Source organism: Fukomys damarensis, unplaced genomic scaffold (assembly GCF_012274545.1).
Source record: "Fukomys damarensis isolate Sample0158 unplaced genomic scaffold, DMR_v1.0_HiC HiC_scaffold_13, whole genome shotgun sequence".
NCBI lineage: Eukaryota > Metazoa > Chordata > Mammalia > Rodentia > Bathyergidae > Fukomys > Fukomys damarensis.
Window position 1 is genome coordinate 14,542,550 of NW_022900925.1, and position 12,775 is coordinate 14,555,324.

General features: G+C 39.9%; 2 protein-coding genes and 2 non-coding genes across 10 annotated transcripts in view; 3 read left to right on the top strand and 1 right to left on the bottom strand.

The window, feature by feature from the left end:
- The window catches only part of Tsr1 (TSR1 ribosome maturation factor), a 15,360-nt gene extending 4,070 nt beyond the window's left edge, over window positions 1–11,290 (top strand). Inside the window, exons 6-15 of the mRNA XM_010642140.3 lie at window positions 742–901; window positions 1,328–1,482; window positions 2,240–2,430; window positions 2,846–3,008; window positions 3,481–3,591; window positions 4,373–4,505; window positions 5,624–5,740; window positions 6,147–6,287; window positions 6,386–6,460; window positions 7,061–11,290. Coding sequence (XP_010640442.1) covers window positions 742–901; window positions 1,328–1,482; window positions 2,240–2,430; window positions 2,846–3,008; window positions 3,481–3,591; window positions 4,373–4,505; window positions 5,624–5,740; window positions 6,147–6,287; window positions 6,386–6,460; window positions 7,061–7,239 — 1,425 coding nt within the window. The 3' untranslated portion in view covers window positions 7,240–11,290. The remainder of the gene's footprint in view (window positions 1–741; window positions 902–1,327; window positions 1,483–2,239; window positions 2,431–2,845; window positions 3,009–3,480; window positions 3,592–4,372; window positions 4,506–5,623; window positions 5,741–6,146; window positions 6,288–6,385; window positions 6,461–7,060) is intronic.
- LOC117285915 lies at window positions 3,714–3,809 on the top strand. The gene has a single exon (XR_004517046.1). It is a non-coding gene; the product is annotated as a small nucleolar RNA SNORD91 family (small nucleolar RNA).
- On the top strand, window positions 4,648–4,738 carry LOC117285916. The gene has a single exon (XR_004517047.1). It is a non-coding gene; the product is annotated as a small nucleolar RNA SNORD91 family (small nucleolar RNA).
- Window positions 7,649–12,775, bottom strand: part of Srr (serine racemase) — a 20,931-nt gene continuing 15,804 nt past the window's right edge. For all 7 annotated transcript variants that reach the window (XM_010642139.2, XM_010642136.3, XM_010642135.3 and 4 more), the window contains 6 exons: window positions 10,942–11,068; window positions 10,667–10,770; window positions 9,071–9,190; window positions 8,871–8,945; window positions 8,211–8,420; window positions 7,649–7,866 (listed from right to left, as the gene is read on the bottom strand). In XM_010642139.2, coding sequence (XP_010640441.1) covers window positions 7,666–7,866; window positions 8,211–8,420; window positions 8,871–8,945; window positions 9,071–9,190; window positions 10,667–10,770; window positions 10,942–11,068 — 837 coding nt within the window. In that variant the 3' untranslated portion in view covers window positions 7,649–7,665. The remainder of the gene's footprint in view (window positions 7,867–8,210; window positions 8,421–8,870; window positions 8,946–9,070; window positions 9,191–10,666; window positions 10,771–10,941; window positions 11,069–12,775) is intronic.

Genomic DNA, 12,775 nt, shown 5'->3' on the forward strand with positions numbered 1-12,775 from the left:
CCCAAAAAAGGACACTGCTCACAAAAAAAAAAAAAAAAAAAAAAAAAAAAGAAAGAAAAAGAAAAATTAGGAAAACAGTTGGACATGGTAGCAGCACATGACTGTAATCCAAGCACTCTGGAGGCTGAGACAGGAGAATCATTGTGAGTTGGTGACCACCGTGGGCTGCACAAGTGAGTTCCAGGCAATCTGAACTGCATAGTGAGTTCCAGGTCGTTCTCAACTACATAATGAGACCCTATCTCAAAAAAATGAAAGAATGTGTTTGACGATAGAGACAATACATGGTAGCAGCACATGACTGTAATCCAAGCACTCTGGAGGCTGAGACAGGAGAATCATTGTGAGTTGGTGACCACCGTGGGCTGCACAAGTGAGTTCCAGGCAATCTGAACTGCATAGTGAGTTCCAGGTCGTTCTCAACTACATAATGAGACCCTATCTCAAAAAAATGAAAGAATGTGTTTGACGATAGAGACAATGAGAACTCTGCACAGTGATAGAGTTTTTTAGAATTTTGAAGAAAGTAGCTTACTAGAAGTAAGGAATGTAATAAGCAGATTATAAAAGGCCTCAGAAGCCAAGTGGGGGTGTAGAGTAAGAATGCTAGGAAATGCCCATTTGCAAAATTTTTACAGGTTTTGACTGTTTCATGCAATCTATATAATGACTGATATGTCTGGAAGTTAGATCTAGTAGATTCTTGTTTAATGTTTGGCCAGTGCCTCTTTTGGTTTTCAGATTTGTGCTACAGAAGTTGTAGCTGATATGGAAGAAGATCTCAAGGTCTTAATGAAGGCAGACCCTGGCAGACAGGAGTCTTTGCAAACAGAGGTTATCCCAGACCCAATGGATGGAGAGCAAACGTGGCCCACTGAGGAGGAGCTGAGTGAGGCAAAGGGTTGGTAGCGACAAACTTGTTATTCATTGACCTGAAATTGGGGGTTTTGTCTAGCTATTCACAGGTTAGCTGCTCGCACCTATAGGGTAGTGGAATGAGGTCATAGTAGTAGTTCTCTCTTACCCCCAAATGCTGTATGATGTTTGTACTAAGCAAACATAGGATACAGCTTTGCTCTATTTCTCAGAATTACCCCTGTTACTGTTTTACAGTGAGCAGATAAACAACTTTGGCTCCAATGTAGATTTTACTTAAATGTGCATTGCTAATTGTGAGACAGCTAAATTAGATTTGGGAGTGTTCTGTTCTGTTCATGGCATCTGCTACTTTCCCATATTCGCAGCAATATCTAGTGTCTTGCTAGTTGAGAAAACCGAGTGATGGGGGGAAGGAGATAACAAAACTCACTCGCTTATGCTTTTATAGACTTGAAGGAAAGCTCCAAGCTGGTGAAGAAGGTCCCCAAAGGAACATCCAGTTACCAAGCTGAATGGATTTTAGATGAAGGTGGTGAAAGTTCTGGGGAAGGAGATGACTATGATGATACAGAACATGAGAATTTTATGGAAGAGGAGTCTCAGGTAAGGCAATAGACTCTCGGGCTACTTGCATATACTGCTCTAAACATAAGGCAAAATACACTCCTTTTATTTTTTATTTTTGTTGTGCTAGGGATTAAACTCAGGGCCTTCTTACTGAGCTATTTTTCCCAGACCTTTTCATTTTTCATTTGAGATAGGATCTCACTGAGTTGCTAAATTGCCCAGTCTAGACTCGAACTCAAAATCCTTCTGCTTAAATCTCCCAAGAGTGCTAGGGTTATAGATGTGGACCATCATGCAATCCTGACTTTAGAGAGATGGTTTTGGTTTTGTTTTGTTTTGTTTTTCTTTTTTTTTTGAGACAGGGTCTCACTATGTAGTTGAGGCTGCCCTGGAACTCACTATGTAGTCCAGGCTGGTCTTGAACTCAGAGCAATCCTCCTGCCTCAGTCTCCCAAGTGCTGGGATTACAGGCATGTGCCACCATGCCCAGCTGTTTTTGTTTTTTGAGACAGGGTCTCACTATGTAATTCAGGCTGGCCCTTGAATACACTGTGTAGTGCAGGTTGGCCTCAGACTTGGGGGAACCCTTCCTCAGCCTCCCAAGTGCTATAATTACAGGTATGGGCCACTATGCCTGGCTAAGTCTTCTGATTTATGACTCAGTCTTCATTAGAGTCTATATTTGTTGGGCTGGATGTTTAGTAAAATTGTTTTCTTCTTAGCTTAATGGTCTTTAGGGTAGCAGTAGGTGGGGGTTTTTGAAGTAACTATAGGATAATGTATTATTTTACAGGATGAGAGTAGTGAAGAGGAGGAAGATTGTGAAACTATGACAATAGGGGAGTCTGTGCGTGATGATCTGTATGATGAGAAAATGGATGAAGAGGCTGAGGAAAAAATGTTAGAAAAATACAAACAAGAAAGACTAGAAGAGATGTTTCCAGATGAAATGGACACACCCCGTGATGTGGCTGCTAGAATTCGGTTAGTCAACAAGTTGAAGTTTAAACAAACTTTTATTTAAAACTTCTGTGAGACAGACTTATGTTCATGTGATGCAAAAGAAAAAACATACTGTCCTTGCTCCTGAAAGCTAACATTCTATGTGGAAAGGTAACATGCCTATGGGAAACTCATTTATAATCATGTTGTAGACTGGTACAAACTGGTACAGGATTCTAATGAAGGAGAACTACTAAGGTTAATTTAGCAAACACTTCCTATAGAAGCTAATGTTTAAGTATAATGTTTGAAGAGAAGCACAAAAATAGAGGTATGAAGATATAGATGATTGTGTATTTTGAGTTCTTTTAAACTACAATGATAGTTTAGAAGTGATATGAGCCTTGTATAGCACCGTATAATTTTTTAGTTTCTTTTAAAGTCTCCTGTATTTTAGATTTCAGAAATACAGAGGCCTCAAGAGCTTTCGGACATCTCCATGGGATCCTAAGGAAAACCTGCCTCGAGATTATGCTCGTATCTTTCAGTTTCAGAACTTTACTAATTCCAGGAGACGTGTCTTTAAAGAGATTGAGGAAAAAGAGGCTGAAGGAGCTGAGGTATTTATTTGACTTTCCTTGTCCACCCTACAGTCTATTTACTACTTGGTGCTGTATGAGAGTACTTAATTTAGTTTGGTGCTGTTTATAATTGAATTCGGGGAACCACAAAGTCATGGATAAGAGTGATGTGAGGACAGCCGGGTGTGGTGGCGCACGCCTATAATCCCAGCACTTGGGAGGCTGAGGCAGGAGGATCGCTGTGAGTTCAAGACCAGCCTGGGCTACATAGTGAGTTCCAGGTCAGTCTCAACTATGTATGAGACCCTGTCTCAAATCCCCCCCCAAAGTGATATGAGGAACAAAGGCATCAGCTGTTAACTGAAGAAGTTGGGGTGTCTGTGAAAAGCAATTTGAAGGGTAAGAGCGGTTTTTAGGGTAGTCTGAAAGACTTTTAATGCATTTGGAGAAATGTTTCATCATCATTGGGTCTTTAGGAGAATACTGATTGTTTTCTACTTCTTTCTGGTAGGTTGGCTGGTACGTCACACTTCATGTCTCGGAAGTCCCTGTCTCAGTGGTTGGGGACTTCAGGCAAGGAACACCCTTGATTGTATTTTCTTTGCTACCTCATGAACAGAAGGTAAGTTTAAGTCTTGTGAGAATGAGGAGTTAAGACATTCATGACATCTTGCAACCCATTCATGACATCTTACTCAATGGGATGCAAAATGAGTCATCATGATTTTAGGAATCAAAGAACAAAAGTGAAGTCAATGATGGTTTTAACCCAAAATGTCTGAACCTGTCTGAAGCATCTTAGTGATGCAGTCTTTTTGTCATTCTGAGACTTCTCTGAGATAAGTATGTTTTTCAGATTTTGAATAAGAGCTAGCAGCCTTAAAAATAAATCTTTATGGGCCAGGATTTAGCTCAGTGGTTCAGACATGTGCCTTGCAAGCTTGATCCCCAGTACCAAAAATAAACAAAGAAATAAATAGAGGCTTATGCCAAGGTGCAGATCTCTCTTCTCTAGGTAGCTGGTAGTCATGCCCATTGAGTACGTGACAGTTCTGAAGTTTGGTCAGTATGAGTTGGTTGAGGAAAAAGGCTTCAATGAGTGGTTTTGCAGATGTATGGTGAGTGAATGATTTGGAGGCTGATGATTTTGTGGCAGGTATTGACCTTTTTTCATGTTAGACGCTGGAAGGTAAGCTAGCTTAAGAGGGTTCATGAAATCTCTATCAACCCATGTTCATCTCTAATGCCAGTTCTTGCTAAAGGATAAATCTATGTCCCATCATTTACCATTTACTGTGAATTAGCATTGTCTGTTTTTACTGTTTGCTTTGTGTGATTTTGCCTTATTTCAGGTTAGGGTGTTGCAGTCCTAGTCCATGAAATTTTTCTTTCTTGGTCCTTAGATGTCAGTATTGAACATGGTGGTGAGCCGGAGCCCTGGCAATACTGAGCCTGTGAAAGCCAAAGAGGAACTGATCTTCCACTGTGGATTCAGACGCTTCCGAGCCTCACCTTTATTCTCTCAGCACACTGCGGGTTAGTAGTGGGGAAGCTTCTGGGTTCTTGTCCATTTTACTCTCTTTTAGGAAACTGATTCTTAGTGGGACAGTGGGTGGGGAAGGTACAGAATAGTTTCAAACTTTGAAACTCTTGGTTATAGGTATTTTCAATACTCTGACTTAGGAGCCAATGATGTTTTTATTCATAATGTCTGAACCTATCTGAAGCATTGCCGTGATGCAACCTCTATTACTGAGGCTTCTTTGGCATGAGTATTTATTTGTTCCAGTAGATTTTGAATCAGAGTCAGCAGCTTTATGAAAAAGGATGTGTTAGTATAGGAACTTGGTATCTGGTGGCCAGTGCTATCATGAAGTAATAGAGGCAGAGTGTGGCCCAGAACTGGGTGTGTGAGTTTGAAGGTGTGAGACTAGAGAATTTGCCAGGTGGTAGCTAGGAACATTTATTTAGCAAAAATGATTGTGCTTAGTAGGAATAGTAAGATGTGTTGCCCACTAATTTGGTAGCTTTTGAAGATCACTTAACTCCATTGAGCCTTTAGCAGTGGCAGGAGAAAGATGACAGCAGCATTAATGGTCCTCTGGATAAGTTTTATTACCCAGCTCTTTGCCAGTACCTGCTCAAGACTAAGCACTGATGATGATTTAGCAGAGGGAGTCTCAATAAAGCACTGATTCTCAAATGAAGTAGGGGTGATAGGCACCAGAATCAATCTGAAGAGCTTTTTGAAATCCAATTAAAATTTGGTCCCCAGACCAGGGAATTAGCTCAGTGGTTCTACTGCCTGCCTTGCAAGCACAAGGACCTGGGTTCGATCCCCGGTACCAAAAAAACAAAACAAAACAATTTGGTCCCCAAGATGTCTATCTCTAGTTTAAAAATGACTTATAGAACTGGGTTATATTTAGTAGTACTGAAATTTGAAACATTTTTAAGAATTAATGGGGCAAAGAACACAAACTTTCGGTTTGAGTTGCAGTTTGGCAGTTGGGCTTGGGATGTAGCTGGGTGCTTGGCTAGCATGTGTGAGGCCTGGGTTCAATCCCCCAATACTGGCGGAGGGTGGTGCAGTGATGTGGTTTTTTCCCATGGTTTCTCACTCAAAAAAATTTTTTAACCTTTACCGTAAACAGCAGATAAACACAAATTTCAGAGATTTCTGACTGCTGATGCGGCCTTCGTGGCAACAGTATATGCACCAATTACTTTTCCTCCTGCATCTGTGCTGCTTTTCAAGCAGAAAAGCAATGGTGAGTTGAATTAATGTGAGTGAACAGGCTCATAACCTTAATAGGATTATCACTTTTTATTTCTGTATTTTTATTTGAGAGCCAAATGGTAAAGGTAATGAAGGTTTTCAGAATATACCAATCTCAGCCTCCCAGTTACAAGCCAGAGATGATAAACTTGATTTTCTGTGGTTTATAACTCTTAATCAATCAGTAGATCTGTTCAGGGTGCTATATTTAGGATAGGTTTGGGGCTCAGTAGGAATATCATTTAGCTATCTTTGCTATGGAAACAGGAACAGACCATAGTGCATAGCAATTTTAAGGTTTCTTCAAGAAAATCTTATATATGAACTGTCTTTAAATGGACTAGATCAATCCATGAGCCTGTAGATACCTGAATAGCTGCTTTCCTCTCCCCTTTTAGGAATGCACAGCCTTATTGCTACAGGGCATCTGTTGTCAGTGGATCCGGACAGAATGGTCATCAAGAGAGTTGTTCTGAGTGGTCATCCTTTCAAAATTTTTACTAAGATGGCAGTTGTGCGTTACATGTTCTTTAGTAGAGGTAGGTTATGAAGAAGATGGGATCTGATTGTCTTTGTGATATGATGGCTGGGTTTGTATTTGTGGGTAAATTTATCTTGTTCTTCTCTCTTTTACAAGAGGATGTCCTGTGGTTTAAACCAGTGGAACTAAGGACAAAGTGGGGCCGTAGGGGACACATCAAGGAGCCGTTAGGTAAGGGAACGTGGGCTTTGGGGACCTCATCTATACTTCTCTAGTGTGATCAAAGGACCATTGATTGGGTTTGAAGCTCACTGCTTTAACACCCACCCCCATATACACTTGGGAAAGAACCAAGGGCAAAGGCAAGTCCTTGATCACTGAGTTATAACCCTTACCCTTTTTATTTTTAATTATAAAAGTAAAGTAAAAGTAATGGGAAATAGGTAGATGTATTTTTTTGTAAATGGGAAAGGGGGCCAAGAGATGGAGGGAGGAAAGGGGAAGGAGGTAAAGAGTTAAGATATATTATGTGTGTGCCAACTCCTTGTGAGGAATGTAATCATTATGTACTATAAACATGTAGTAAAAAATAAAAACAGGAAATGGAAAATGGTTTTTAAAAACTGATTAATTTTGTGGTATTAAGGATTGACCCCAGAGACTTTGTACTGAGCTATATTCCCAGCATTTTTTTTTTTTTTTTTTTTTTTTTACAACGGATTGAACTCGGGATATTGTGCCTTGTGAGGCAAGTGATGGAACCACTGAGCTAAATCCCTGGCCCAAAAATTTTCTACTTTTAATTTTGCCAATATGGTGTTTTCTTTCTAGGTACCCATGGCCACATGAAATGTACATTTGATGGGAAACTAAAATCTCAGGACACAGTACTGATGAACCTCTATAAACGAGTTTTCCCTAAATGGACTTATGATCCATATGTACCAGAACCAGTACCTTGGGTGAAAAGTGAGATTTCTTCAACAATGCCTGAAGTGGACATGGAATAATGGATTCTGCCTTATTGCTGCCCGCTAGCACTTCCAGGATGGGCGCCTATAGGATGTAATGGGGCAGTTTGTAGTTTCTGTGTTATCCTATCATTTGGCTGCCCTGTTTACAGAAGACTTTTTTTTTTTTTACCTAACAAATATCTCAGTTAAGTATGGAAGTTTTTCTACTACAACGTAGTTTAAAAAAACCTATTAGGCCGGAGATTTAGCTCAGTAGTTCTGCTGCCTTCCTGGCAAGCACAAAGACCTGAGTTCGATCCCCATTGCCGAAAAAAACAAAACAAAACAAAAAAACAAAAAACCTGTTAAATCTTACTGAAATATATATTCTCGTTAACATTTTGGAAACTAAGAACGGAATGTGGAAAACAATTTCATGTATCTAGAGACAATCATATCTCTTCATTTTACATAAATGAATGGCTAATAAGGACCTGGTCTTTCAGCTGGCTTCACCCAAGTTAGGGAGGTTAAATCTACATTTCCACCACTTAGAACAATACAAATGTTCTTTACTTCTGGAGAAACTGTTTGAAAGTTGTGAGACAGCACAGCAGCCACTCCAACTCCAGCTGTAGGTTCAATGAGTAGTTTCATCCTCTCCCACACAAGCTGGGTTGCATACTGTTGGTACAAAAGGAAAAATGGATAAGAAGTAAGGGAAGGACAAGAGTCTAGTAGGTTCAATTCTAAAGGCCCATAAAGAACATATGCTCAGTCTGGCTTTTTCATGTTGCTATGTATGTATGCTTGCCAATGAAGCACACATACAGCTTTCACCCTACCTAAGACTTTCAAAAGGTTTGTCGTAATACATATAGGGCACTCTCCCGCATGTGATGAAGTCACCTAGTTAAAGCCCTGTGGATCAGTTCTTTCTCTTAACAGAAGGAACTGTATTAAGGAACTTTTTTTTTTTGCCTTAGTGACTGCACTATTTTTACTTCTATTCCTGTTGGAGTCTTTACCTTAATTTCATCCTCTGTAACAGTGAAGACATCATCCACAAGGTCCCTTATGATAGGCCAGGTGTTTGTGCCAATGCTGGATTTGACACCATCTGCTACAGTTTCTGGAGTATAAGTATTGGGGGTCAATTCCCCTTTCAGTTTGGACTGGTAGCAGTCATCTGCATTCAGGGGTTCAGCAGCATATACCTTTACAGTAGGTTTCAGAGCCTGAGAAGAGTAATATTAAACACATTACAACTAACCATTGCTATGTGATACCTTAAATAGATAATACCTCTCTACTTGTGTCTTCTCTTTGACAGATGTAACAAAAATATGACCTTCAAGCACTTTATAAAATAAATTGTATGTTTAATACCGGCTTTAGTTGTATCACAACTGGTTCTGATAATTGAGGAAGGGTAGTTCCTATCGTGGATAATAGTTTGGTGAAATGGATTTGGGAGAAACTGAAGGTATCATTCAATGTTAATGACACTGTAAAGTCATGGATGGAGAAGAGTAGTAAAGCACAGAGGGCTCTGCATCTCAGGTTCCAAGAGATGATGGGAAAGAATGGCAGTTTGAGGGATGCTGAGCAAGTATCCACAGTGCACCATGATGTAAATATATCCTCTGTGCCTAAAGCAGGAAGTCTGTCAGAAGCTGTTTTCTCACCTTAACTGTAACTGCTATTCCAGCAACCATTCCTCCTCCCCCTACAGGTACCACCAGTGCATCCACCAAGGGAACCTTTAGTAAAAATACAAATAGGTGAATTAGTAAACCTAATATCTACACATAAAATAGTTGAACCTATAGCCAAACAGCTTTACCAGTAGTTAAAGGAATAGGAAGAACTAATTAGGCTGTTTTACCTGGTTCAGCACTTCTAGGGCAATTGTCCCTTGCCCAGCTATTACTGCAGGCTCTTGGTTGGGATGTACCAGGATCCCTTCTGTTTCTTCCATAATTCTTTTTGTAACCTTTTCTCTAGACTAAGAGTACAGAAACTTAATTTGCATTTAGTATTCTAAAAAAGTTTCAGTCATTTAACAGTTTATTGACCATTTGCTTTTTGTCAGACTTTTAGTCACTGGATAGATAAGGCAGTAAACAAAATATATCTATCCTGTTCTCAAGAGGATTATTCTTATATTTCTGGTACTGGGGATCAAACTCAGGTCCTTGTACAACCACTGAACTAAATCCCTGGCCCATGAGGGTTATATTCTTAGAAGTGGGATATAAGTAAATGTGTGGTGTATGTCTAAATAGTGAGTATAGTAGAGGCTGACCAAGAAGGGCCTCTTGTAAGTCAACAAATTACAGAATGAACAACTATTGTGGATTCTGCAGAATATTCCAAAGAGGTGATAACAGCAAGTGCTAAGACTGCAAGGTAGGAGTGGTTAACCTTTTGGAGGAGCTGATTAAGTGCTGACTGGCATGGAGTGTTTGAGGACAATAATTGTTAGGTCAGAAAGCTGGAAATGGGCATCTAGGACTTAGATAATTCAAGAACTTTGGTTTGGTGGGGGCTGTAGCTTAGTGGGAAGAATATGCAGGACCCTGGGTTTAGTCCCAAATCAAATCATGCAACACCAAATAAAAATCCTAAGGGTGTGGTGGCACATCCTTGTAATCCTAGCCCTCAGGAGGCTGAGGCAGGACCATGAATTTGAGGCCAGCCTGGGCTACATAGCAAGACCTTATCTCAAAAAACAAATTCTGGTTTTCACTGTGTATGAGGTAGGAAGTGAAGAGAGGATTTGATTTGCAAGAGAAGAGTTCTGACTTACTAAATGGGTAGCTCTGATTGTTCTTGAAAACAAGCTACAGGCTAAAGGGTGAGGGTGAAAGCAAAAACCATTTAGGTTACTAAATCTACGTGAAGAATGAAGCTGGTGTGAATCAAGGTGGAAATGGTAGAAGCTGTTAACAGTAGATGGATTATGGACATATTTTGAAAGTAGGACAGATTTGGGTGTGAGGTGTGAGAGTTACCAAAAAATCTTTGCTTGAGCAACTAGGATAAATACTGCCATGTACTGAGATGAGGAAGACTTTGGAAGGGGAGCAGGTGGGGAGTAAGATCAGGAGTTTGTTTTTCGACATAATAGCTTTGGGAGTCCTCTGAATATGACCAAGTAGGAAAGTTCATTAGCTGTTAAGCAAGTATGGGGGTAAGGGGAGAGACCAGGACTGGGATTGAGTATAGGTGTTACTTTAAACTAAAATTAATGAGGTCATCTCGAGTGAATGCAAAAAAGTTGGGTATGCTAACGAGTGAAGAGAAAACAGCCTGAGAAGGGTCCAGTGAGGTAGGAAGCACACAGTTGGTCAGATGAAGCTGTTAAGAGAACAGGGCTGTAACTTAGCTCCATGGTGCCACTGCTTCACAAGTGCAAAATTCGGTTCCTGGTACTACTACTACTAATAATAATAGTACTGAAAACTGCTTTCCTCCTTACCTCATCACTCTGTTCACTGTATATTATGGAGGCTCCATAGGCTTTTATTGCCAGTTTTTTACAGTTAGGAGCTGCTTGGGGCACCACAATATAAGCAGGAATCCCTGGGAGAGGAAAAACATGTTAAGAGAATTTAGCATAAAAACTTTTCAGTTTGCTTGTAATCAGATAGGGACTCCTTTAGAAATTCCTGTATCACCTTTCCTACTGAAATCAAGGGTAATTTTCTTTTTCCTGATAATTCTACCCAGTAACCTGAAAAATTAATCAAGTACCTTCCAATTTGGCAGCATAGGTGAGAGCCTGGCCATGGTTTCCACTGCTATGAGTAACAACAGCTTTGGGCTTCCCTTCTAAAGTGGCAGGAATTAATCCTCGGATGGCATTAAGGGCACCACGAATCTGGAAAAGAGGGATGGTGAACTCATGTACACTCATGCACTGCTTTGCAACAGGGGTATGTTCTAAGAAATGCATCATTAGGCAGTTTCCTTGTGTGAACATCATAGAGTATACTTAACACAAACTTGCCTATTTTATGCTAAAAACCTGCACAGCATGTTACTGTACTAAAGAGAATACTGTAGGCAATTATAATGGTTGGTACTTGTGTATATAAACAAAGGGTACAGTAAAAATATAGTGTAAGGTAAAAATCATATACCAATTAGGGCACTTACCATGATTGTAGCTTGCAGGAATAGAAGTTGTTCTGGGTGAGTGGTGACTAAGTATGAAGGCCAAGGACAGTATACTATTGTAAATGTCACTGTATACTTTAAGCCACATTAAGCTTATAAAAAGTACTTTTCTTCAATAAATTAACAGCTTAATGTAGCTTACTCTATAAACTTAAATTTTTCTTAACCTTTTGACTTTTGTGATTTAAAATAGAAACACAAGGGGAAAAAATGAGAACCAAGACCTGTCATGTAAAGGTACAAGATCCCAATAATGAATGTAACTGTACTGTATACCTAAAATGTACCAATAAACTCAATTAAAAAAATACAAACACTGTACAGCTATGCAGAAATAGTCTATACCCTTATCTTGTAAGCTTTTTTATATTTCATCTTTTATTTTGTTTTTGTGGTGCTGTGGCGCAAACCCAAGGCTTGATGCATGCTAGCCAAGTGCTCTACCACTGAGCTATACCCTCAGCCCTTCTATTGTAACATTTCAATTATTTCATTTTTTATTTTTTAATTTATTATTATTGTTTTTGTTTGTTTTTTTGAGACAGGGTCTCACTATGTAGTTGAGACTGACCTGGAACTCACTATGTAGCCCAGGCTGGTCTTGATCTCATAGCGATCTTCCTGTCTCAGCCTCCTGAGTGCTGGGATTACAGGTGTCTACCACCATGCCTGGCAATTATTTCATTTTTTTAAACTTTGTTAAAAATAAAGTTTTTCTTTTCTTTCTTTTTTTTTTTTTTGGTACTGGGGATTGAACTCGGGTCCTTGCGCTTGCAAGGCAGGCCACCGAACCGCTGAGCTAAATCCCTGGCCCAAAAACAAAGTTTTTAACTGGGTGTGGTGGCGCACCCCTGTACACTTGCACTCGGGAGGCTGAGACAGGAAGATCGCTGTGAGATCAAGACCAGCCTGGGCTACATAGTTCCAGGTCAGTCTCAACTACATAGTGAGACCCTGTCACAAAAAAACAAACAGAAACAGGCTGGTGATTTAGCTCAGTGGTTCTGCCACCTGCCTCACAAGTGCAAGGACCTGAGTTCAACCCCCGGTATCAAAAACAAAACAGTGCCTAGGCTAGTGGTAGTCAACCTACAGCATGTATGCCACAGTGGGCTGTTTATTACTGAAAGCTCTAAAAGGTTCATCACTGGTCTATCCCTACACAGGGTCAGGATCATCAATTTAGTATCTTCATTGAACATTTTGTTCTACTAGAAGGTCTTCAAGGACAGTAATATATATAGACCTATCATTTATAACCATGCCTTCTGGGACTGGCCTGCTATCTTTCTCCTTCCACCAGTGCTGGAGATAAAACACAGGCATATCCTAGGTAAGTGCCCTATCACTGAGGTATACCTTCAACCCAACTTTTTTTTTTTTTTTTTTTTTTTTTTTTTTTTTTTTT